The 26,520-nt window shown below is 40.9% G+C and overlaps 4 protein-coding genes across 6 annotated transcripts; all 4 read left to right on the top strand.

The window, feature by feature from the left end:
- Positions 1 to 1,134: 1,134 nt before the first annotated feature.
- LOC108056265 (uncharacterized) lies at positions 1,135 to 2,416 on the top strand. Its single transcript, XM_070219495.1, has one exon. The coding sequence runs from the start codon at positions 1,162 to 1,164 to the stop codon at positions 1,465 to 1,467; it is 306 nt and encodes a 101-aa protein (XP_070075596.1). The 5' UTR covers positions 1,135 to 1,161; the 3' UTR covers positions 1,468 to 2,416.
- Positions 2,417 to 2,894: 478 nt separating this feature from the next.
- LOC108056261 (protein I'm not dead yet) lies at positions 2,895 to 5,219 on the top strand. 3 transcript variants are annotated; one of them, XM_070219493.1, is made up of 9 exons: positions 2,895 to 3,053; positions 3,110 to 3,251; positions 3,302 to 3,567; positions 3,618 to 3,732; positions 3,793 to 3,842; positions 3,904 to 4,026; positions 4,083 to 4,768; positions 4,846 to 4,962; positions 5,013 to 5,219. In XM_070219493.1, the coding sequence occupies exons 1-9, from the start codon at positions 3,046 to 3,048 to the stop codon at positions 5,114 to 5,116; spliced, it is 1,611 nt and encodes a 536-aa protein (XP_070075594.1). In that variant the 5' UTR covers positions 2,895 to 3,045; the 3' UTR covers positions 5,117 to 5,219. The 3 variants fall into 3 exon arrangements, with proteins under 3 accessions (XP_070075594.1, XP_016995477.2, XP_070075595.1); XM_017139988.3 differs by having other exon boundaries at positions 2,896 to 3,053; positions 4,083 to 4,764; XM_070219494.1 differs by lacking the exons at positions 2,895 to 3,053; positions 3,110 to 3,251 and having other exon boundaries at positions 3,434 to 3,567; positions 3,625 to 3,732.
- A 5,487-nt stretch (positions 5,220 to 10,706) lies between these two features.
- LOC108056263 (uncharacterized protein T02E1.7) lies at positions 10,707 to 11,885 on the top strand. Its single transcript, XM_017139990.3, has 2 exons — positions 10,707 to 11,290; positions 11,348 to 11,885. The coding sequence occupies exons 1-2, from the start codon at positions 10,787 to 10,789 to the stop codon at positions 11,666 to 11,668; spliced, it is 825 nt and encodes a 274-aa protein (XP_016995479.2). The 5' UTR covers positions 10,707 to 10,786; the 3' UTR covers positions 11,669 to 11,885.
- Positions 11,886 to 18,971: 7,086 nt separating this feature from the next.
- On the top strand, positions 18,972 to 23,182 carry LOC138914836 (uncharacterized). The gene is made up of 3 exons (XM_070219532.1): positions 18,972 to 19,780; positions 20,308 to 21,134; positions 22,305 to 23,182. Exons 1-3 carry the CDS (start codon positions 18,972 to 18,974, stop codon positions 23,180 to 23,182), a joined length of 2,514 nt encoding a protein of 837 aa, XP_070075633.1.
- The last annotated feature ends 3,338 nt before the right edge of the window (positions 23,183 to 26,520 follow it).

The following is a 26,520-nucleotide window of genomic DNA, read 5'->3' as shown; positions in this document are numbered from 1 at the left end:
ACGGCGGGAAAAAACGGAAATGGGCGCGTAAATATGAGAGTCTCGCGAACCGACAGTAACCATCATATAGATAGCATAAAAGTTACTTCCTCAGCCACGTTATTAAATAATAAAACGGAGAAATTTACACTCGATTGCATGCATCATTCGAGGTCGATTCCACGCCGGGGGTGGCGAAAGGGACGAGGACCGTGCATTCATTTCGCCGAATGCAATTTCAACCAGAAGAATGACGACGTCCAAAAAAATAAAGGTGGCGATAATGAAAGGGGCGAACAAAGAAAAAATGGCTAACAAGCAATTGAAAGGGGCTAAAAACAAACGAAAACTTTGTGCGAAATTAAAGCGTGGCAAAGGGGAACGAATAATACAATATTATAGGGCATTTCACTTTGGGATCATAAAAAAATATTGATTAAAATTCAGCTTGCCTAAAAAATGGTAATGAAAGAAATTATTTGTAAAATCTGATGCAGCACTGGGCTACAAATTTATCGCAATTACAATCACTTTGTGTAAGGCACATTAGGATATATATTTTTTAAAGTTTTAAATGTTATCTTGTACAATATTCGATGCTATTTATTTAAAGACCTCCGGCTGCTATACTACATATTAAAGCGTTAGATAAAAGTAATCATGCGCGGATCCAAGGGGGGTGATATGGGTGACAGATCACTCCTCACTCGAGTGAAAAATTTAAGGAATTTTAGTATTCCTTTTACGCTATTTTAAAGTCGCTAAATATGGTTTATCTGTTAGTGGTTGTGCTATAATGTGGCTTGAGAAAAATTAACTGTTTAGCAAAGTGTTATATAAAAAATTTCTTGTGAGAACTGTCCGTGAAACACATAAATTACATATTGAAAATTTCATTTTAAATGTGTCAGGTTACAAGAAAATTAAATAAGGAAAACCGATTTCAAAAATTGAATTGCTCAAACAATTTGGTGAAACTGTTTTAAATTACAATTTGGTTTTTAAATTAAGTATTAAGTATATTAAGTATAAGCCCGTAATCCAAGTCATACCGCTTGCTATGGAACCTAACGATTATGTTTCGAAGTAACAAGGCAAATAAAGAAAAACTGCGAAAAATCATTAACAGCTGGTCGGATTCAACTGAACAACCATTGGCTCAGTTGGCTGCTAGTTGTCGCCATGAACACGTCGACGACAACGGCATTTGGATTGTTAATAATCCTGCCTCTGGTCCTGATGCAGCAGGACACTCAAACAGCCAACTGGTCGGCTCAAATCGAGCTGGAGCTTCAGGAACAGCCAGACAAGCTGGCCTATTGCCGGGCCCTCCAGCAGCGGATCCTTCGGATAGTGCTCGAAAACACTAGTTGTGCCTCTATTCTGAACAACCAGCTCGGCGTGACAGGTGAAATGCTACTCGAGACTCAAAAGCGTTGCTGGTCCGGATGGGTGCTGACTGGAAGGCGGTGCCGTAAGATAGCCTGAGTGTGGAGGCTTTAAAGTATAACCAAATCCTCGAAGGTTTCGTTTGCCTGAAAATAAAGAACACAATGGCAAATTTCACACAGATCCCAGATTTTAGAGTTGATTTCAGGCTCTATGCTGCCATAAAACTGAAGCATCCATCATATATTCGTGTTAACCCTAATCAAAAAATGGTTCGTTATGTGTATATACGTCATGTTGGCTTGTCAGGCCGCCTCAGGCAAATAACAACAATAGCCGACGGATGAAGCTGAAAGAGCGTTGTCGGCCATTTTTGTTTATCAACCTTCCGTATGGAAAAAAAAGTGTCCAAAGGAGTCAATCAACTTCCGCTTTGCCGTAGTCTTTTTTGGCATGTTTGGCCAGTTAATCTCAGGATTCTTTCCTTTAGTGTTTCGCATGGTTGCCATAGCCACTAAAACGCCGAAATACCGAGTGTCAATCCGCAAACCAGTAACGGAAAGTTGGCGCCCGTAAATACAGCTTGTTTAAGAGTGAAAAGATGGGAATATAATACCCGGTGAAAGTATGCGGATTTCATACATGTCACAGGCGTACTAATACCCACATTTCAGCACTTTGTTTATGCTGAAAAGTATTTTATTTCACAAGCGCTCTGTAGTTGGTTTTTTTTTTAATTATTATTTATTTAAATAATAAATACTACAATTATAATTGTATAATATTTTTTTTCAAAATCATTGAAGCAATGTGGCAAAGGCTATGTCATTTTTCTATAATTATGTTTTGACGTGCTTTTGGACATTTGGTTTTCTATTTGCTATTTATTTGCTAAATCGGCTTACTTATCTAAAAATTAAAGCTTTTTTTGATAAATGATATTCTATAATATTTAGAATATTTAAGTAATTATTTCTAACAGTTCAGGATGAATCGTATTGATAGCTTAATAAAATAACTGTAGGTTCGCTTTCGCCATTAAATATTAACTTCAATTTAAATAAACTAAATCTCTCAAAAATATTTGATTCAACACTATCTGCAGTTGCAACTGCGTTTGACTCATCTGACAACTTTAAGGATCTTCCACTGCGAAGGGACTTCTACTTCTGCTTGGGCACTAACGAAGCAGAACGCTGAATAGTTACGCAAAATTGCCGACGACCGCGCGTTGTTACGCGCCACGTGTTCCCACAAAGTTGCCATCGCCATCAGAATCGACCCACAATGCAGTGCGTCGCGGTGTCTTCCGTCCTCACTTTCCACCGACCACTGCCGACCAAAGTTTTTATTGGCCAAATTCCCTGCTGCTGTTCGCGTTGCAGCTTGCAGTCAGTGAAGAAATCTTGACCTACTACGTGAGTTAACTTGGCCATTAAGAAAAAACTTTACCAATAAAAATTCCAACGATTGGCTAAATATTTCTAAAACATTAGATGAAAGTTTAAACAATTTTATGCAAGGTATTGGAAAAATTAAAATTATGTTGCGGGCGGAAAATCAATAATTATTTTAAATAAATATGGACACCTAGCACAGCAACCGTTTCAACGTCAAATATTAAATCTATACGAAACAAAATTAACTATTTCGAGAAAACTAAAGTAGTTGCACCAGATGGCAGCGTGAGTATATAAATGGACAAATGAGAATTTTAACGAAAAGTATTCGTCTCCTTAAGTGTTCAAGATTACAAGCCGGGCGACGTTCCATTGGAGGAGCAAGATGATCGCAGATTGTTTTGTAAATTCCACTACAAGGGCGTTCTCATTTTGCTCATTCCTATATTACTTGGACCTGTTTTAATCGGACATCCAGTACTCGTAAGGTTTTTGCACATATCCTAAAAATCAAATTAACCTACTTTTTGTAGGTTTTCCGCTTTCTATACATATCGTTATGTCTTTACTTGTACTATATCCTCAATGTGATGGCCAGAGGGGCTGTAGCCTTTATCTTCATCACCTTTATACCCATTTCGGGAATCGCTGGCTCTGGCAAGGTCAGTACCTCCTACTACAACGATCTAATATTCTTGGTGTACGGTGCTGTCTTCCTTGGCATTATGATGGACTCTTCGAAGCTCAGTGAACGCCTGGCGATGTGTGTTATCGCCATTGTTGGGAGCAGTCTGAAATTGTAAGATCCTAACTCAGGGAACTCCAACTCTAAATGTTTCCAATCCGCAGTCTGCAGCTTTTCATGACCGTTGCCGTTTTTATTGTTGCCTTTTTGGTGCATCCAACTCTAGCCACTGCCTTTTGGATGAAGGTCTCCCAAGCTGTCATAACGGAATACAATAATGTAAGCAGGTGGTGTTACCAATATAGGCTACAGTCCTAATCTGTGTACCGTTTGCTGTAGGCTGGCGTGGTGAAAATGAACTCAGATGAACGGACCTACGAGGTTGGAGCGTGAGTCTCGAGTTATATAGCACTGCTCCCACTTAAAGTAAACTGCTAATCCGGCCCCCAGTAAACTATATCCGACGCGTCCTGTAATCGGAATTTATCTAACCTGTTGCTATGCCGGTACACTGGCCGGCTGTCTTTCGCCCTTCGTGAATCCCAACGGTTCAATTGTCGACGCATTCTGGGGGTAATTAGTAATCAATTACTACCTTTGCAGTAAGGTAAGTAACTGCTTCTTTCCAGATTTTTTAGCGTAACCAGCATGATGATGATTATGGCGGTCCCGGCTTTATTTGGACTTGTTGTTATGGTTTTCTGGATTCAAATCCTCTTCCTTGGACTTTTCGGCGGCAGTGTGAAGCGCGATTTAGCCGAGTTGGCTGGAAATAAAGCGGGATTTAAACAGACCATAGCCGACAAGAAGGAGGCAATGGGACCCTGGCCATTGTATCCCATATTAGTCTTTGTCCTCATTCTTGTGACTTTTATACTGGCCGCCACTCGAAAACCGCGAGTGTTCTTGGGTTGGGATGATCTTAACCTTAAAATTTCGTCGGGTCTCTCGGTGACGGCCATTGGCATGGCCATTGTATTCTTTGCGCTCCCGGCCAACTATTTCTTCTGCAAATATTATGCCTGCCGACGGCCCACAAAGGAGGGCACTGCACCTTCGCTCCTCAGCTGGAAGGCGGTGAACAACAATACTCCCTGGGCGGACATCTTCATGCTGGGCGCCGCCGTTTGCTGTGTCTTCTGTGCCCAGGCCTGCGGACTGAATGCCCTCGTGGCAGGATCCATGGGTAGTCCCGATGGTAAATTCGACAGCCAGCAGTTCATCCTTGGCGCCCTGTACGGAACTCTGCTGACGAATCTATCACCGGGTACTACCGTGGCTAAAATAGCACTTCCCACCATGATAAGAGGGGTGAGTAAGTAATCAACAAGTATATGTATAAAATCCACAATATACATTAAAATATTATTTTCAAATATTGTTATATTACAGGGAGCAGCCTTTGCCCTGCCGTTTGCCACGGCTTTGCACAATCAGTTTTTGCTGCCCGTGAGCTGCCCCGCAAACATTATTGTGGCCGGCTGGGGCAATATAAGACCGTTCCAATTCGTAAGTATGTGAAGCTAACAAATAAATACACCTCTCATCCGCCTCTTTAGTTGCTAGCAGGAAGTGTCCTCGCGATTTTCATGTTTCTTACAATTGCTGGCTTCACTGCTTTGCTTGGCAGCAGCGCAATACCCTTATTCTTCCACTAACTTAATCGTTTTCAGTTCACACCAACCCCCAAAATTTCCTGTTCGATTTCGACCGCATTTAATAAAATTACCCATTACGCTTCACTGCATTGCAGTGTGTTGAGCAGACTTGTTGACACGTTTAGCATACAGAATCGGAGCAGGACCTGGACTGGGAATGGGGATTGCTCGGCAACAGCTGCTCAACGGACATTCATCTCCAGGAAAGGTGCTGCCAAAACAAAATACTGCTTTCGTAGTTATTTTGAGAAGTATGAAAAAAAAAGTATACTGACAACAAACAAGAACTGGAACTTTCCGTGCACAACGTTTTTGGTTCTGACTTTTTCAAATGAATTTAAAATTTGATATTCTATAGTGCGGATAACTTAAAGAGTCGGAAATGATTGCCAGATGATGCAAAGCATAGAGAATAGAAAATTATGTCCTAACGATTTAATAATTAATTCAATGTATTGTAAAAATAAATCCTAAATTGGACTGGTATTAAATTTTTCTTTATTAACCAATTCTTTATCAACGAATTGGCTGAGCGCAGTAAAGAGAACTCTATGCAAGCATCGTATTAAAGAGCTGCCTGAGGGTCAACGCTTTTAAGCAAATTACACAGTTTCGCATTTAGGGTAATCCCCGCCTGGTCATTCGCACCTAATTCACATCGCTCTAATCCAAACATTGCCCACACAAGTGTTGGCACTAAATAATTCATTTGTTAATTTAGACGTGGACCGTGGGCCTGTACATATGTATATATCTCTCTGGCAAACTCTTTCCGGCTGAATACTTTCCGGTTTGTTGGTGGATCTGCTCCTCTCTGGCTAAAGTACCTCGGCGACTGGAGGTCCTGGCGTCACTAGCCCTGGGACGCGTTTATATTCAAACTATTTAAATATTTATTTCGTGGCGCACAGTTCGTGAATATTCATAACACTCACGACAATTCAAAATTGCACATTTAATTGATTTGACCAAGGTTAACGACCGCTGCTTTTATTGCTGAAGTGGGGACAAAAGTATTTTTGTTTAAAAGGATCACTTTATCTATGGTTTAACAAATTTTTAACACAATCATAATAAAAATGAGCTTTAGTCTATGCCCCCTTCTTATTGTTATGCTTTTCAATTTGTTATAAAAATCCCATGGGTTTTCATTCTTCTTAGTCAAATGCGGAATTTCCGCCTTAAAGTCATTGTGAACCCAAAAAGGGGAGCCCAAAAATTATGTATATATATTCAAATATCATGCACGCCTTAAGCTGATTTTCCACGCAGGCAAATTCAGAGCTCCCTGGCATTTCCGCATTCCCAAATCTAGGCTCATTATCCTGCTTGACATCTGCCCAGGTTTCGCGAAGAAAATTGATAAAAAAAAAATGATTCCCGGCTTATCACCGCTGTGTTTTTTTTTTGTATGAAAATAACTACGAATTCGGGGGATACAATCCGTAGTTTATGCAGAAATACTTTCATCTAATTTTTTTTACATATTTAATAAGAATACTTCCTTTTTGCTTATTTAAATTTATTAAATCTAAGAATATACAATCGTGTTTTTTCTATTTAGTGAAGCTTAAATTGAAGATAATGTTCAATGTTTTAATTGAAATGTTTTTTACGAATATCATTCCTGCTGTGCTGTCAGGAGCAATCGCGTCTGTGACTGATTTTGATATGCCGACAGAAATCGAGAGACCAAAAAACTAAAAGGCCGGGGAAATTTTTTCTATTGTCTTAAAACAAAAATGCACAATGCAAATGTTGATATAAAACAGACAGGTTTGAAAGGAGGAAAAAATTTGCGTCATAGTGCAGCCGAGAAGCAAATATGGTGTCGGATTATTCACCTGCGGCTCCATTATTTCCATTCATTACAACTTTCAGAGTCTACTCCCTTTATATGTATGCTCTCCAAGTATAATAGATTTTCTTGCTATTACTTGGGTTTTCTGGGGTTGCATTGTTTGCTTTATGGACAGACCCCTAAGGTTTCAAGATAACTACCAAACAGGAAGCTGAAGTCGGCCATTGTCCTTCTTGACATGTAAAAAGTAGTCTGGAGGATATGCGCGGCAGCTTACGACTTTACAAAAGCCTTTGGTTTTTGTAAAGTAAGTCCAACGATTAAATGAAAATATATATAAACGATTTTAATCTATTACGAGACCACACAATAATCACAAAATGTGATTATTGAATGATGTTAATTTTCATAATTAAGTCAAGCCGACAAGCGTTTTAAAAAAGTGTGTTTAACACAAGCAATCAGGTATACTTTTTTAATACCTTTTTATTTTTAATTACAATTGAACAATTTATTATTTGTTGGCTTACAAATTATATTTTCATAATTAAATCACTCTTGCAAGTATTTATAAATGTCGTGTATTGCACTGCCAATCAGTAGTAAATTTGTTCAAACCTTTTTATGGAAAGCTTTAACAACGATTCATAATGTGTATTATTAATTGAATTCATAACAATATCCAAAACAATTGAACAGTTAAGATTAAATCGAATGTCTGACATTTGTCACAGATAAACAGAGAACAATACGACTATTTTTTAGTCGAGACCAAAAGTATGCAAACAACTGGGTGAGGCATTCGGCCAACAAAACACACAATAAAGCGAAAACTAATGAAATTAAAACGATTTTATCGGAACAAATAAACAATGGACGTTGATGGCGTCGCGCATGTGCACACACCAATAATCATGATGGCAAATTGTATTTAATTTATATTCTACGCGATAAAGTCCTCATTTTATACCAGTCATAATAAGCAACCTATTGGTTTTTAAATTTAACCGCCCACTGAAAAAAGAGTCGTTAAATTAGCACACAAAACAACGTCTGTGAAGTCAAAAGGGAAAATTCATTTGCCGGCGGAAATCGGGCAGCCATGACGCCATTTTTCAAAATGGTTGTCAGTGTCCATTTTTATTTGCCTTTCCGTCCGTCAGTCGCTCTCACTCTCTCTCTGTCTGACGGTCTATTGCCATCTCCCTCTAGTGATTAGCTGTCACGAAGCTGCGGCGAAAAGCAAAAATGAATTATTATCGCGTTGCGTTCCAAATGTTGACATAGATTTAAATTATTTGTAACAAAATCAACGAACTGTGGCCGCTCCGCATCCTCCGATCTGCTTGGGTTATCCTTCAGTCCTCTCACGCCCCAAGGTCCTGTTACTGATTTGATTGCCCAGCAAAATGTTTGAGCAAACCCGACAAAACCACCGCTTGGAATGCTCTTTTAAGGGAAATGTGGCTGAGGATATCCTGGGATAAACACCTTGGAGGCAAATCCTGGAGGAAATATTAGAAAATTAAAAATTTTGAAGCATGTTTTCTTTTTTAAACTTTAAAGAGGAAACAAGGATGTAGATTTTTGGAAAATTAGTCTGATTATTTTGAATTTGTTGAGATATTTTTCAGGGACCGTAACCGTTATAAGTTTTATTTTAAAAATCACATTTTAACTCTTATCTTCGGTCCCTGATATTTTCAATTAAAAGTGGGAGTCAGATTCTTGAAAACTGTAATAGACTGCGTACCTATTTAATTAAATCTATATTTTTTTTTAAATTTTTAATTCCTTTATCTTATTAGAGAAAAATTTTAATATCTAAGAAATTGTCAATATCGTTTTTTTAGTATTCTTTAGAATCAATAGGGAAGAACAAATATTCCATAAAATCTTGATGCCAGTGGCTTGTTTAAAATGGCTTTGGAAAATGTTCATCACGTCTTTCCTTGTAACTAGAAGAAGCCAACTAATAGGCTTAATTAATAAACTTTCTCCAGGAATGGAGGCTTGGGATGGTTGGTTACCAAGTTTTTCCTCCAGCTCATTTATTTCGAAGGCTAGTGGTAAACATTTCTTAGCCAATCCAAGTCTCTTGCAAGGCCAATGGTATTGTCATTATTTTCACTGCCATCTTGGTAGTAATTAGGGCTTCAGGATATAGTTTCACTGTGACCAGTTGTCAGGATGAGAATAATGAATATTTCTAGGTCAAATTTAAGGGTTACGCTTTTGTTTACTCGTTGTGCCATCGTTTTTCTACTTCCCAACTTTTTTGGACTTTATTGTCCATAGCAATTGTATAACAACTTGCCTTTGTTGCTGACTTCCTTTTTCTTTTCTTCCAAGCGATTGGACTATGCCTACGACTTTTCCAAAGACCTTGTGGTAATTTCTGGTAAATACCTAATTTTCTATTCGAAAGATAGGGGATAAGGGAACGCTTAGATGTCAACAACATGAATTGATTTTTTCATTTTCTCCTTTTATAGTATCTTCTCTTCCGCTCTGATCCCCCCTTCCAACTGCTCATTACCTTGAACCAGCTTCAATGTTTTCCACTTGTGGCATTAATTTCTGCTGTGTAAGCAGATAAATTGCAAAATGTCAAAAGCTGTTGACAGTCATTGGCATCAAAATGGAATCCAGTCACTTGGCCGGACCCTGACTCTTCGGAAACGAGTGGAGGTGTCCATTAGGGAGCAAAGTAAACTTAAACACTTTATAAATTGTGTGGGCTGACGCAGTCAGATTATGTCTTAAGTATTGCAGTAATAATTTCCAGTACTGCTTGCAAATAAAAATGTTAAAAATGGTAATTTGCTCTGTTGTTAGCCCTATATTATTAAATAAAAAGTTATAATATGTTTATGGGTACAGGATACGGAACAAGAGTTCGTCAAAATATGGGCAAAAATAACTAGGGTGTTGAATCTGTTAGTCCGCGAGTGGATTGACTAGGGGAATGTTGAAGAAGCCAGACAACTGAATTGTGGGCCTGGGATTGACCTAGATGTCCACCAATTTCCCTGTAATCGGTGCCGTCTGCCTTATGGAAAAAGGGCCAGCATGGCCGTAATCCTGATGGGTGCCGCATACCAACATGTCTGCACCAGGGAAAACAACTCCATTCGCATTTCGTTGATCGGTTGCAACTCGAGTAGTGCCTCCCTTTTCAAAACCATAAACAACCCACAAGGCGGGCATAAAGGTATTTTCCGGAAGGGCTCGAAACGAAGGATATCTCCCTACGGAAGTTTGAAACCAAGTCAGGCGTGTGGTGACCCAGGTGGTAGCCCACCGCCTTCTTGTGGGTAATTAGCTAATGTGCCGGCTGCGGTCTGCCCACGCCATGGGCAACAATTACGGACAATTAGACGCGGCATTGATTTGAATGCTCGCGTCTCATCACATTATGAAGATTCCCTTGGGCCCAAAGCCGCAAACATTATGCGTATTACAATGACCTCGGGCCGTTTGAGGCTTACCGATTATCAACTAATTAAAAGGGGGATGTGGCAATGAGTGAGATAGTCCAAGACCTCCTACTGTTACACAAGATACATTTTAATTTTTTTCCCATAAGATATGAAACTTATACAGTTTGTTGCATATAAAAGCTATAGAGGGATTTTTGAATCCGTGCATTTCTTTCGGAAGCGAGTCCTGGAACAGGTCTGAGAAATTCGATTCCGAGTGAATCTTTGGAAAGTGAAAACTAGAACAGGGCCGTATATCTCCAATTAATTTATCAGTTTATCGATTTGATGTGTAACAATCAAAGTGTGCTGGGCATCAACTGTACATTTGTGGTTTACCGAACTGCAAGGTTGATATTTCAAAATTTTGCTCTTTAAGCGAACTTATAATAATGGTGGCAAAAATAATCAAAGGTCTAAGACGCGAGATCAGGCCGTTGGTTCTGAAGTGTATGCCGTATTTCGTAATGTCGTATTACTTTATGGAAGTGCTTTACTCGGTGGTCAACACCCCACTGGTGGGCAGAGAAAGAGCCATTGTGATGGATGTCAACGAGGCGTTCGGCCACTTCTACACGTCCTTCGATGTCCTGCTGACCATTGCAGCCATCTTTCTCATCCTGGGCACCCGAAAGGACGCCAGTGGCGTGACCCTGTTGCTCATCGGCAGAGTCGTCCACCGACTGTTCTTCTCAATATGGACCATGTTCTTTTACTTCCTCTTCACCGACAGTTTGGATGTCGGCTCCCTGTTGATGCTGATGGCTGCTAAAATCAAATTGAGGGATCAAACGGACTGGCCGCAGATGGAAAAGTCGAAGTACCAGGTATTATTGCTGGTGGGAAGGCTCTGCTTGTGCTGCTTGTTTATAATGTGGCTGGACGAGGGCTTGGAAGTGAGTACTTCTTGTAGTTATAAGTAAAGTTTTTGGCGTACAAACAGATTTCCTCAGACATCTTTCAGCATCGTGTCGCTTGGTCTTTTGCTCTTCATAAGCCTTGGCTTCCACTGCAAACTGTTTGCCTATCTGACCGTAATCGCCCTGCTTTATCACGATGTCTTCAGCAATCACTGGAGCATGTTGTGGGGCTGGAACGATACGCTCCTATCCATACAGTACTTCTCCCTGCTGTTCTGCAAAATGGGCGGATTCCTGATGCTCTCCGAGTTGGGTGGGGGCAAGTGGTCCGTCGACGGATTCAGGAACAGGAAAGGCGTGAAATGTGAGAGGAAGGGCAACTACCGGATCATTAAGGGCCAGGCGGCGGCCTAGGCAAAGTTATCCATCGGATTGAGCCCTATCTGTACGACTCCTCCATTACATAAACTTTAATGGGAACTGCCTTCCCAGCGGCTAATGCTTATTTTTATTTGTATCTCTATTTGCACACCTGCCTCTCGGCATCGGAGAGGGCACTCCAAATGCTCTTTGATTCGCGCCTCAGTCGACGTAAATTATTAAAAAGTCTCGAGTTGCGTTTAAGCGGCTTTCCCTTCCGCCCACTGCTCCGCTTTTTTTCTAGGGCCAGAAAATTGAAACTAGCATGGGGAGATGTAATGCCGTAAAATTCTTAAACGCGAAAATGCCAGCACAAGAAAAGCTGGATGCTTGTTACACCGAAGTCAGGACACTCTCACCGAGAATTCTCGGATGTAGCTGGCTAACTAGTCCCTGAGCGGATTAAGTAAATGTACAAGGACCCTTTCGGCAGTAAAAAACATTTCTTTCCCTTTATTCCTGTCGCAAACGTCTTCACTTAATTATTGTGACTTTAGCCCGGCCATCAGGGGGCAAAGAGCCAACAGCCAACAGCCAAGAGCCAGGAGCCAGGAGCCGACTTAAAAGGCAACACTGCCGTTAATGAGTTTCTGGAGGCGGATCAGCGGAGCCCGGTAAGATACCAACCAGGCATGCATTTAACAACCGCAAAGGACGCAGTGACCTTCGCTCTTGGCTGAAAATCCATTTGCATAAGCGGTTTGGGGGCGGGTGGAATGGAATGGGGAGGTGGGTTCCCCATGGGAGATGGCAGCGACATGTGGGCTCCGCTCCGCAGATGCAGCTCTCGAGTGTTGACCAGCCCAGAAAAGTGGAAAAGCTGAGGAGGGATAAACGAACCATCGCAGCACTCTTCTACTTTTTTGTGCTTTACCCGCAATGCGTTACTCTTAATTGGAAAGCAGTTGCAGTTTCGCTGTTAAGATCCGAACGTTAAAAGTAATTGACAGTATGATAAACAAGTAAACGGCGCAGACCGTGGAAAACGGATAATCTGAAACAGACAATAAAAGGGTGTAACCCTTTAGCGACTGAGTGCAGGGAACAGGAAAAAGAAAATCACAGAGTTACAGTCGCTTCGGCGTTATCGTTATAGTGCATCGTTACGGTTTCCCAAGTTCATTTTCCTTTTAATAAAGTTGTTATACCAAGATTTCTAAGATGTTCTGACATCTCTACAAAATTAAATACAATTATAATTGTAATTATTAACCTAATTCATTATGTGGTGTCTTTTACGTTTTTCATAGAACTAATTGGAAAAGAATTTAGTTAAAACCAAATTAATAATTCATCGGCTCAGTTCTATATTCATTTTGTATTCCTCCAATAAATAAAATAAAAATGTTAATTACATTTACTCACGCAATGTACCACTCACAAATTCTTAGGCACTTTTTTGTACAAGGCCCACCCTATATTAAAATTCTCTCTTGTAATTTTCTAAATGAAAATGAAACCCCAACTAAAGGCATGCAAAAACGCAGCTTTCGCTGGCAATATTAATAAAATAATAGTTGGTGGCTGGGGATATGGGTAAAAAAGAAGAAGAAATTCACTCGGCCAGCGAGGAATATACGATGGCGAAATGGGTCGCATCACGGGGCATTAGAGTAACCAGAGCAACAACAAGGAATACTGAAGCTGGTTTAATTAAAACAGCGAAACAAAAAGCACGTGTGTGCAGAAAAGGTAAAGTGAGCTCTGTCCTGTGAGTCTTATGGCATTTGCATAAGTAAAATACACACCAAAATCTACAAATGTATGCATCCGCAGCTGCATTCATGTCAGCAGACTGCCGCCCCCTTTAACTAGACTCTTTGGCCAACCAGGAGTCAAAGCATTTAAGTTTATTTACCTGGGTCGGATTCAGATTTAGAGCAGAAGATACAATCCGATCTGAAGCTGAATGGCTTCTGTTCAGCTAACACTTTACTCAAATAGAGCATTCGTCGGTTAAAGGAACTTAACCAAATAAGTGTGTATAATTAATTTGGCCAGCTTGAGCCAACAAGAGGTAAAACTGAGGAAAGCCAAATTCTGTGTGGAATGGCTGTGGATTTAAATATTATATGTTCTCATGTAATTTCCAGTAGGTCGATAATATAATTAACATTTATTTATAATCGCAGGGTTTTACTTTTTAGTCTATGGTAAATACTTGTCTTAATTTAAAATTAATATTATTTTAATATTAATCATATTATTGTATTTGCATTTGTAATCCCATTTATAAAACAACAACTGCCAATAAATTGAAAAAGAATAAAACGGGCTCACAGCAAATTGAAGCTTGATGAGATTGGCCAGGAAAGGCACCTCTCGCATGTTGTATAATCCCCCAGAATTTAACTTTAAGACCGAGCATTGTAAATATTTTACTTCAAGGCCGGCGCAACACACACACGTACGCGTCGCAATTCTTCGGGGACCATTATCGTCTCGGTCCCAGCGACATCGTCGCATTACGTAAAAGCGCTTTTACGACTACATCTACATTCGAGCAGCCGCAAAGAGCTGGCCCCGAAAAGTAGGCACGAATATTCCGCCGGCTAACAGGTTGAATGCGACCAGAGATTTGAGCGTGTGCAAATGGCAGCGACTGAGACAATAAAGCTTAGAGGAGCTCCAATGAGGCCTCTGCACACTCATTCCCTACGCTTCGAGCTCCTTTATTTTCTGCTATTTTTAAGCATTTTCCAATCAACTCCAAAGCTGGATTATTTCCGTGGCGCGACATTAAACGGCTTTTCAGCTTCATAAAAATTCGCTTCGCCATATTTGACGCTTCTTCGTTTTTTTCACTTCTCTTTCGCATTACAAAGTCATTTCGCGGCAATGTTCACCAATGGCAATTCAATAATAATGCCAGTTTGCCGGGTTATTAAAATTTCATACAAACATTCATGCTGACTTTGACTTGTGCCGAGTTTTTCTTTCATTCGCTGGCTGCTTTGGCTCGCCGTTTGTGTTTTGTTTGTGTCCCTTTTTTGTAGGCGCCAAAATGTCAGCGACACGTTTTCCTACAGCGACAATTTATCATAAATATGCATGCACATACATATAGTATAGGGCAACATCGCATATTTACTACATATGTGAGGCATATAAATCGTGGTCCTGTTGGGCTGTTGGGCGGTGTCGCGGTCCGCCCTTTGTTTATGCCGCTGTCAGCGCTCGTTTAATTCAACATTAGCGCCTTGCAGCGGTCCGAGGTGTTTTTCCCCCGGAATTTTCACAGTATTCCCGGCGTATCCACGGGCTTCCACGCTTTTTAACAGTTCGCCACCGTTGCGTTGGAGCCTTTTGTGCGCCCGCGGCCACTTTCACGCGCCTTCCCCAGGTCGTCCTGCCCTGTTTAGCGCTCATTTTTTCCAAATTGTCAAACTGTCAAATAAATTACACGCGAAGCCGTACAAAAGATCTGACGCAGTTGGGCTTCCTTTGTTGGACTCAACTTTTGTGTGGCATATGCATAGGCTCGTGAGCACATAATGTGGCCAGTCTTTGTGGCCGGCTTTGATTGTCGGCTGGCCGGGGCCGCAGAAATGAGCTTTTCACATATTCGGGGTTCGTTGTCAAGGCGGAGGAATATTTCGGGGAAACTGTTCCATCATCATCGGGAAAATTAGTGCTTTTCGCAGAATGGAAATAACTAAAAGGCCATGAAAAAAAACCCCAAAACAAATTGATATGAAACGGTGATCGATTTGATATTATTTGGTATCATTTGATATGCTCGAAATGTGTCTTTCTTTCTCCCACTCATGTAACTTTAAGCGCTATTTCGCTCTATTTCACATTGCTCATTATCTAAGTCGACACATTCTTTAAGAACATTAAGAACTTTCTTTATAATTTAATAAAGAAACCTTGCCTATTTTAATAGGGCTTAAATAGCTAAATTTTTTTAAATTTACATCTGAGATTTAACTTACAAAAAACATTTCTCTAAAAATTTTAAAATTTTTGAATAAGAAACAAATTAAAAGTTAATCTAAGCAGTGACAAAATAAATGTTTTTTTTTATGTTAATTGTATTTCAAAATATGACTACTAAATATTTTTTCACACGATTATTTAACAAAAAAAGATAGAAGGCATCTGAAAGTTCTTAGTATCTTATGTGCTCTATATTAATATATATAAGGCATCTGAAAGTTCTTAGTATCTTATGTGCTCTATATTAATATTTAGCGAGAGCCCGCTTCCACACATTGTCATCGAGAACTTCTCTACATACTCGTCTACGCAAGCAGGCGCGGGCTATAAAGACTTGGCCAAAAGTCAAGCGGATTTCAGTGCGGCAAAGTTTGTCTAGGCAAAAGCCGCTTAGTCTAGTTAAATAAAAGTGCTACAAGAGCTGAGCCCGCACACAGCGGTACGAACATAGATGCTCGTCTGAAGCCCGAAACTCATTGCAAATTTCGCCAACCAGACTTTAATTGCAATTCCACTGGAAACTTAAATTATGCCGGCATTGTGCAGCTGCAGGAGGGCCGAAAGTTTAATTCACGCTCAATTTAAACGGATTTTGGCCGCTTGGAAGCGTTCCAACTTTAAGCCCCGAACCCTTTGTCTTTGTCTTACTCCGTCGTTCACCTTTTCGACTTACGAAAAAGGACAGTCTATTTATTTATGCCAGATGTGCGCCTGTCTTCTGTTTGGTTTCCCACACGCTAGCTGGAATTTAAATTTAAATATTTAAAAAGCGCCAAAAGCCCTGTGTGCGGGGTCTAGGGCCCATAAATATGCAATGAAGTTTGAGCGGTTTAAATTTAAGTCCCCTTTGCCATCGGCAGCGGAATCGAAAGGCCAACCTAAAGCCATCGACGCTTATTTCAATCAGCCGACATTTTTTATGAGTTTTTAACTAATACAAGCCGGCGACGTGGCGGTCCAAATGGCCAGGTTAATTAGTAGCAGCTGTTGCTTTAAATTTCAGTATGCCTCCTCAAACGCGACCTCGACTCCTGACTGCATTATCTCCAAAGGAGAAAACTTCCGCATACATTTCGGCCCCACAAAATCCTCATCTACGGAAGTCGTAAAAAGTTTAACGTGTTCTTAAACTTGTCCGCCGTCCATCGATGGAATTTTTTGTTCAGCGCAGAAAACTCTATAAAAGTTTCAAATTGTTACACGGCGAATGACACGCGCTGGAGTTTCATTCATGCCCACTTCCCCGATCCGAGATCCCGCATCCGGTGGTCTGTGTGTTAATCTGTTGAAATTTGCGTTTTAATAGAAATGTGTTTGTGTGATTCTGAGTGTGGGCTGTGGGATTTTTACGCGGTTGAGTTTTTAAAATATTTTCCCTTGGCCCGCCTTCTTGGGCAGGGATGCTTGGGGTAGGATATAAAAATGCTTATTGCCTTTAAGTACGTGATTTTGCTTTTGAACATTTTACTCGCACACACACACACTTTTTGTGACTGCTGCGTTGACAGATGCATTAAGTGTATTGGTTTTACGATTGACGTCGAGCCCGTACGAATATAATTTAATTAAAGTAATGGCCACGACAATACTGCCCCAGAGGCGTCGCAAAACTAACGAGGATAAAGCGAAGACCCGTGTTACTCTTGTCCGAATTATAAAGGATTCGCCAGAGGACAGGCTTCAATGTGATTCAAAACATTTCGCAGTTAGCCTAAAAGGTTCGCTACCACAAAATTACCTGTGCCAACATGCACAGCATTTCCACATATTTCGTTAATTATTGTAAAGAACTGAATGATGTGATTGAAGTGTTGTTCAGTCAAATAAAAATATTCCTGATTTTTTTTAATGCAGTATTTTGGCGAATATGAAATATTAACAATTGGGAACAAGAGAGATATCATTCATATTTGATCAAACATATTTTATCGGGTTCCACAAACATAAATATTCACCTTGGGAAACCTACTGTAGGAAAACCAGAAGAGCATTTAGAAAGAGAAACCAGAAGCGGTCGGCGCTTCTAGAAACATATATCGAGATCAAAAGAAGCGAGTTCAGATTATCGAATAAGTCAGTCGGTGTCAAGATCTCGTACACACCAGTTGCCGAAATATCATTGCTGTGCAGCGCGAAATACATTGTTAACTTTAAGTTGAAAACACAACGGAACTTGTAATCAAAATCCTTAATATCATTAATATAATAAACTTTTATAATAATACAACGTCGTCGCCGGAGTCTTCGTCATTAAACGGAATCCCGGGGCCACAATTTTGGGGGCTCAGCCGGAGATATTTGGATCGATTGCAAACTACAGTCACTAAACTAAGTTGTGTGTTTAAAAGTGTATGGACCCTTGTTCTTAGCGGTGGAACTAGCTTTAAAGCGTTACAATTCAGGTGCGCAAAGTGAGAGAGACAGAAAATTTGCAAACCTAAATCAGAGTGTGCGAGAACGAGAAGTCAGAGTTGCAAATTGAAAGAAATTGAAAAATTCGACGCAAAAGAAGTAGAAGAAAAACCGACACAAGACGATTGATGTGGGCAACATAGAAGGCGATTGAACAACGAGTTGAAAACTGAGAGCAGCGCAGAAACTTTGTGGTGGACGTCAATCAGCAAAAGGCAGGATCGTTGGCGGAGTCATCTGGACAAAGAGCAAGGCGTGGAGCAGTTTCAGTAGCAGGCGGATCGTAAGAGTTGTGCAGGAGACAGGAGACCGGAGAGAGGAGACCGGAGACAGGAGACCGTGTTTCAAAGGGCTGGTAATAGCAAGAGAAGCAGGTGACCAGGCGGCGGGAGGAGTTCGAAAGGTGTTGGTGATCAGATCAGCGAGAAGACCATTCCGAAGCAGTATTGGTGACGCGGTGTGGCTGGAGAGATAATCTGAAGCGAGTTTGATATTCTGGAGCGGTGTTGGTGAGGCAGCGAGACCAATCTTATGTTGTATTTGTGAGTCGAATCAAGCTGTCGCAATTCTGGTGAGTGGCAAAAATATTCACGTTTTGCGGGCAGAAATCGGCGGTAGAGGAACAAGGCGAGAAGGAGAACAAGGCGAAAAGGAGAACAAGGCGAGAAGGAGAACGAAGGAAGATATTTGAAATTTAACGTATTTCTAATTTTAAATCGAGCTGTTGTGTTAACAGTAGCTGAAGTTTACATAGTGCTAAATCTTGCATTCTTTTCGCACATTCAAGCAGTGCGTACAGCTGTTTGTTATACAGGCAGAGTAAAGCCTTATTTTGGCCGAGTTGGCAGTATTGATGTACACATTAATATTTTTTAAGCATAACTATTATATTTGATATATATATTCTATTCTTAATCTATATAATTACATTTAAGTTTTGAAAATGAACAGACACGAGATTTTGGCACTGCTCGTAGCAGATCTACGCGAAAAATTGACAGAACTAGGGTTAGACAGAAATGGAAAGAAACCAGAATTACAAAACAGACTACTTGCTCACTATGGTTTGAATTCGGATGATAATATTGAGGAAGAAGTCGAAGTGGAAGATGATGAGGAAGAAGATGGTTCTTTTGCTTCCGTACATTCAAATAATATTCAGGCTGGTGGGAATGGTGAGCGCAGGAAGAATCCAGGTGCAGGTGTGCAGAACCGTGTGGTTGAAAATCCTAATTCGGGTAGGTCATGGTTTACATTGAAGGATGTAGAAGGGAGTGTGTCACAGTTTTCGGGAACTAATTCACCAGACGTCAATCAGTGGATCGAGGAACTTGAAGAGTGTGCACTTACGGTCGATTGGAGTCAGTTGCAGGTTTTTATATATGCTAAACAATTACTCAGCGGGGCTGCCAAGCTTTTCATTCGAAGTCAACGTGATGTTCGGGATTGGAGGGCTTTAAAAAACGCATTGCTCGACGAATTCGGTGTGAAGGTATCATCGGCAGAGGTTCATCGTAGACTAGCCAAGCGTCAGCAAAAGAAGAATGAATCGTTACACGAGTATTTGTATGCATTAATGGAACTGGCAAAACCAATAGACTTAGACGATGAAAGCCTAATTGAATACTTTGTCGACGGTATTCCAGACTCCAAGGTAAACAAAGCTTTATTATACCAAGCCAGGACTATGAGGCAGTTGAAAGTTCAGATCGAAGCATATCAAAAGATGCGAGGATCAACAAAGCAAGTCAGGTATGATTCTTATTTCAACAAAGGTTAGAAAGAGGCAGTGAAAGTATTTGACAAGGTGAGGAAATGTTTCAACTGTGGAGACGAGTCTCACATGAAGAAAGATTGTTCAAAAAGAGACAATAAATGTTTCAGGTGCAACCAGCCAGGACATAGAGCGGCCCAGTGCCCAGTCGAAATGGTACCCAAGCAGGAGAAAGCTACAAACCTTGTACAGGTAGAAGGAAAGACAAAGCCAACAAGCACGTTTACGTCTTCCGGATTGGAATTAAAGTACATTTTGTTTGGAAACGTTACTTTCAAAGGGTTAGTAGATACCGGAGCAGATCTTTGTTTGCTGCGCCGAAGTGTTTATTTGAAACTCGGAGAACAGAGTTTGACAGGAGGTGAGAAATGTTTGACTGGAATCGGTGAGAGTCAAATCGTGACTTTTGGAAGCCTGATTATCCCAGTACAAATAGATGGCATCAGTCTCAACGTAGAATTCCACGTCATATCTGACGAAGACATGGCATTTGACTCAATCTTAGGCAGGACTATTTTACAGATGGTGGACATGAAGGTGACAAGGATGGTACCGAGTTCGTTCGCAGATCAGACAACCAGATTGGTTCAGGGTCAAATCCGAAGGTTCAAAAAGGGAAGAAAGACCAAAGTTCATGCAAGGAATTGCTGAATGAGTTTCAGAGTTTGTGCATGATAGCCTCAGAGCAGACAGGAAGCAAGCTTGATGTAGAGTTGTCGCATTTGCCATATTTGGAGGAAAGTGTTATGAAGCGCATGATAGAGGACTATAAGCCTAAAAGAAACGTTCATTGCCCAGTTGAGATGAAAATTTTACTGACCGACGAATCACCAGTATTTCAGCACGCTCGACGTATAGCTTATACCGAGCAGAAGGTAGTAGACGACCAGATTCAGGAGTGGCTAGAACAAAATATAATCAAGCCCAGTACTTCAGAGTACGCTTCACCAATCGTACTCGTGGCAAAAAAGAATGGACAGAAACGGTTGTGCTGCGACTATCGCAAGTTGAATGAGAAAATTGTGAGGGACAATTTTCCAATGGTACAAATGGACAGCGTGATAGAGAAGTTACAGGGAGCGACGATTTTCACAACACTGGATCTAACCAACGGGTATTTCCATGTCCCAGTAGAAGTTGGCTCGCAAAAGTATACTTCATTTGTTACACAAAAAGGACAATACGAGTTCTTGTATGTGCCCTTCGGCATTTCAAACTCGCCAGCAGTTTTTACACGGTTCATAATGGCAGTTCTCAGAGAACTCATTAAGACCGGTGACGCAGTTGTCTACATGGACGACATTATTATTCCCAGCAAAAATGTCGTAGAAGGTTTAGAGAAACTAAAGAGAGTACTTGAGGTTGCTGAACAGAATGGGCTGAGAATCAATTGGGCCAAATGTCAAATCTTACAGAGCAGGGTAGATTTTCTTGGTTACATTATTGAAAATGGTTCGATCACACCCAGTAATGAAAAAACGCAAGCTGTAGCAAACTTTCCCGTACCGTCTGATCGAAAGGCTATACAACGATTCCTTGGTTTAACGTCGTACTTTAGGAAGTTCGTAGATGGATATGCAGTCATAGCTAAACCTTTGTCAGATCTGTTAAGGAAAGATGTAAAATTTGAGTTTAGAGAGTTGCAGCAGGTTTCATTCGAGCAGTTAAAGGCAGCCTTGGTTAGTAAACCAGTTTTGAAACTGTATAACCCGAAATTGGCTACAGAAATTCACACGGACGCGTCAAAGTTTGGTTTCGGTGCAGTCCTTCTACAAAAGGATCCAGCCGATAGTCAGTTGCACCCCGTCATGTACATGAGTCGCAAAACGAAACCGTGTGAGGAAAAATATCACTCATACGAACTGGAGGTCCTGGCAGTCATTGCAGCATTGACAAAATGGCGTGTATATGTCTTAGGGACAAAGTTTAAAATCATCACGGACTGTAACGCGTTTGCCATGACGATGAAAAAGAAGGAAATTCCGTTACGAGTGGCTAGGTGGGCAATGTTTTTGCAAGACTATAATTACGAAATAGAACATCGATCAAGTACCAAGATGAGACACGTAGACGCGCTCAGCCGAGTTGCTTGTTTTGTATTGACAGAGAGTGTAATGCACAAGTTAAAGGAAGCTCAGATGACAGATGAATGGACCAGAGCAGTCAGAAGTCTAGTTGAAGTGCAGGGACATGAGGATTATTACATCGCCAATCAAATCTTGTTCAAAGACCCAGATCGAGAATTGATCGTAGTTCCATCTCAAATGGAAACTGAGATAATCCAGATTGCTCATAAGCAAGGCCATTTTTCTGCAAAACGGACACAGGATTTGGTGGAGAAATCCTATTTCATTCCGAAGTTAAGGGACAAGGTTTCGAAAGTAGTGGGAAATTGTGTAGAGTGCATTTTAGTAAATGCAAAGGCCGGAAAGCAGGAAGGTTAACTAAATCCAATTGATAAGGGAGACAAACCATTAGTTACCTATCATATTGATCACGTAGGGCCGATGGAGATCACCAAGAAAAGATACAATCACATCCTAGTAGTCGTGGATGCATTTTCGAAGTACGTTTGGTTGTATCCAACACGCAGTACTGGAGTTGAGGAGGTGCTTAATTGTTTAGACAGGCAGGCCATAATTTTTGGTAATCCATTCAGGATCGTGTCAGACCGTGGTGCAGCTTTTACCTCTCACTTGTTTAAAGAATACTGTGACAAACAGAAGATTCAGCACTTATTGATCGCTACGGGTGTACCTCGTGGTAACGGTCAGGTAGAGAGAATGCATAAAATCGTGGTGCCCATGTTGTCGAAGATGAGTCTTGAAAACCCAGGAAATTGGTACAAACATGTGGGTAAAGTCCAGCAATGGGTTAACAATATTGAGCCTAGGAGCACAAAAGTAACCCCGTTCAAGTTGTTAACAGGCGTCAACATGCGTTTAATTGACAGTTCAGAGCTGAAAGAGCAGATTCAGCAGTCTTTGATACAAGAACTAGACCAAGAGCGTGAACAGATACGCAAGGAGGCCAGGGAGAACATACAAGCTCTGCAAGAAGAAAATAGGCGTACTTTTGATTCAAAGAGGAAGGACGAAAAGCTCTACAAAGTTAACGATCTAGTCGCGAACAGGCGTACTCAGTATGGAGTTGGATTGAAGCTAAAAGGAAAGTACCTTGGCCCCTACAAGGTAGTAAAAGTTCACAAACATGGCAGGTATGATGTTGAGAAAGTGGGAGATAGCGAGGGTCCTTTGAAAACATCCACTGTAGCCGAGTTTATGAAGGAGTTCGGGGCGAACACCCAGTCAGGAGGGCCGAATGTAGGAAAACCAGAAGAGCATTTAGAAAGAGAAACCAGAAGCGGTCGGCGCTTCTAGAAACATATATCGAGATCAAAAGAAGCGAGTTCAGATTATCGAATAAGTCAGTCGGTGTCAAGATCTCGTACACACCAGTTGCCGAAATATCATTGCTGTGCAGCGCGAAATACATTGTTAACTTTAAGTTGAAAACACAACGGAACTTGTAATCAAAATCCTTAATATCATTAATATAATAAACTTTTATAATAATACAACGTCGTCGCCGGAGTCTTCGTCATTAAACGGAATCCCGGGGCCACACTACTAATGAAGCTTAAATTATTTAAATTCAAGATTTATTTATACAAAATCATAAAAGGATTTCACTTAATGCAAACATTATAAAATGCATTAATTAGATTTCAATGGAGTTATTTTGTCAAGTTTCCTGGTTGATTGGCAACTTGATATCTCAGATTGAAATTTTGCAATTCACGTTGGAGTTGATTCATTTGCATTTATTTGTCTATCTGGTTACAGAAAAAATATTTACTTGGTTTGATGCCCTTAAGCAGAATGCATAACCAAAAATCTATTTGTGATTTGGCCCAGTCAGCTGGAAAGAGCCAGAAACAATGGCAGGACCAGTTTCCTTGTGGTTGCTCTGTTGCTCTGTAATGAAGAAGTGGAACAATGGGTTCGAAATAAGAGAGCAAATTTGCATGCAGTCACGTCTAATGAACATACGGGAAAAGGACTGCTCCGAATGCCGGACTCATTCAATTGTGCAAATGAAAATTCTAGATTTTGTGGTACCTACAAAACACGTGCTGCAATCTGAGATATCTGAGGAGTACAATCATTATGAATTGAAAATAAAAACCCTGTCGTAAAAATAAAAGCCAGACAGGGGGAACTCGCGAAGTATGCCATAAAAATCCAGCGACAGAAAAAGAGATAGTAATACCCGAATATCGAATGAATATGCCGTACTCATGCATATACGGCTCATTCATCTCCCGCCTGATGAATTACATGCCCTGGCACGAATACATCATACCATAACCCGAGTACAAAGTACAATAAACTTGCCTGCTCGCTGGCAAACACAAAAACGTTTTAAATTTCATTTTCTGATAATGCCGGCCCCCACTCCCACACACTCGGAATTCATTTGACAACTTCGTCAAAAGGTGGCCTGGAAACTTTGCCAGTCGCTGGAGCGTAGTAGGATGCCTTATGGCTTCCGAGGACGTCGAGCTGCAAAAGCTGATTTGCTGGGCCACAAAAAGGTACGGACGGTGAGGAGGAATCTGCCACAGAGGAGCACTGGAGCAGTCTCCCCGCCAGATAACTCATCATTGAGCGCAATTTGTGTTTAACAATCGTTGGTAATCTTTATTGGATGTCAAGGCCCACACACTCGTACTAGACGCATAGCTCCTGCTGCTCTGCAAAGTTCTCCACTTCAAGTGTCAAAGCCGGGGCACAATCACACATGTATGCAAAGCTTTTCTTTCCTTTCCTTTCCCTGCCCTTGCTTTTCCCTGCCTTTGCCAGCAAGATGTTTTAGTGACAACGAAAGTGTAATTGAGTGCCACATAACAGACAATTCCGACGCTGCCAAGTGGACGATGCAGAAGCAACAAGGAGCAGAGCAGGCATTTGAAAAAATGTTGAAGAAAATTGCCACAGCCGGCGGAAGAGTTGCTCTTCAGGGCTGCAAAGGTCTGAAAAGAAGTTGAAGGACAGCCGGAGCAATCGAAATTCAAGGGTTCGTCCTGGAAAAAGGTATCAAACAACAGGTGTGCTAGGGAATAACCCTAAGATATAAGAAGTAACATACAATCTAATATTATTTTGTAAGATTTACAGCTCTTATCTGAAGATCTGTTTATCTGCAACCCTGATTCTTCACCCACCCAGGCCCCTTGCCATTATGAGTTGTTCTATTTGATTTTTCATTTCCGTTGAGCAGCTACATGTGCATTGTGCTGGATTTGTTGCCTTAGGCTGTAGGACGGCCAGGACGAACTATGGAGCCGAGGAGGCAGCACGGCATAGTTGGACATGTTGCACATGACAAGCGTAAAAGTTTTCAAGTAGTGCTGCACGGCGAGGGGCGGGGAGGCAGGCGAGGGCGTGGCACTTGGGTAATCAAGCACGACAGCAGCTGCCATTAAGTTGAGGTAGAGCAAAAGCTGGAATAACGGTTGCTACCATTTTTCGGGGCCGAAGGGTGGAGAAGACGGCAAACGGGTAAAGGCAAAAACGAGTTTTAATTAAAATGCCTGGCATACTTTAAGGCACGTTTCGTGCTTTATGTCTTGGAGGCTGCTCGGCAAGCAGGAACGACGCGAGGAATGGCATAAAAATCGATTAATGCGATATTCAAAAAGGATATATACCAGGTTATGCCTTGATATCGGGTCCTTAAGCAAATGGTTGATATAAACATAAATAATCTAGAAGATTTTATTTCGATTTAGTGAGAAAATAACTAAGTTTTATATTTTAAGCAATAGCGTGTATTTCAATAGAATTTAATGTTTATATTAAAACTATAATTAACTAGTTTTTAAATTCAAATAAAAAATCGATATTTATATTACATTCCCGAGAAATTTTTTATGAAAGGAAGAATTTTTTGTCAACCTTGAATTTTAGACACCGGTGTAAAAAATATAAATTGGTTTTCACATACATCAATGCACTTTGGTCTTTGATTGGAAAAGATTTCTGTGTCACCCCCGATAATAAAACATAATTAAATGTTAATTTTCCTTATTTTACAACTGTTACCATCAAATTAAAAGCTCACAAAGGCAAAACAATGTCGCCGACAAACAAAGCCTTTTTGCATTAAATCGGCTGACATTTTAGTAATATCGGCCATCTATCAACTTGATCTGTTAATTCGCGTTGTATTTGCTTATGTATTCATATGCAAAACAAACAATGGCCGAAAAGCAGTAAATTGCGTATTTTCAATAATTAATATTTGAGCGCACTTCACGATGCGTAATGCGCTCGCTAATTCAAATGCATTTTGTTGCAGTCGGGCAAACATTTCATTTCAACACCACAGGCAATAATAACTGAGTTTGGCTAAAAGCTTGTGCGAGCGCTAATTGAGTTGGCTCTGTCGGGAAATGGCGGTTGTAGGGTAGGGTATACGGTTTTGGTCGGAAGGCCAGTGTGGAGCCAAATTGATGTGCCTAAGCTCCACGTTTATGGAGATGTGCGAGCTTCGCCGAACTTTGGTTATTTTTCTGTGCCAGTGCGTTAAAATGCCAAACTGCTGACTCGAAATTTGTCACGCGCAATCAGCTGCGGCGTAAGTGCTGACCGGCCACGCCCACCAGGCGCACTACTGCGCCCACACACCCACGGATTATGCATGGGCGGGGGGC

This window comes from Drosophila takahashii, chromosome 2L (genome assembly GCF_030179915.1).
Source record: "Drosophila takahashii strain IR98-3 E-12201 chromosome 2L, DtakHiC1v2, whole genome shotgun sequence".
Classification (NCBI taxonomy): Eukaryota; Metazoa; Arthropoda; class Insecta; order Diptera; family Drosophilidae; genus Drosophila; species Drosophila takahashii.
This window is presented reverse-complemented; position numbering and strand designations above follow the sequence as displayed.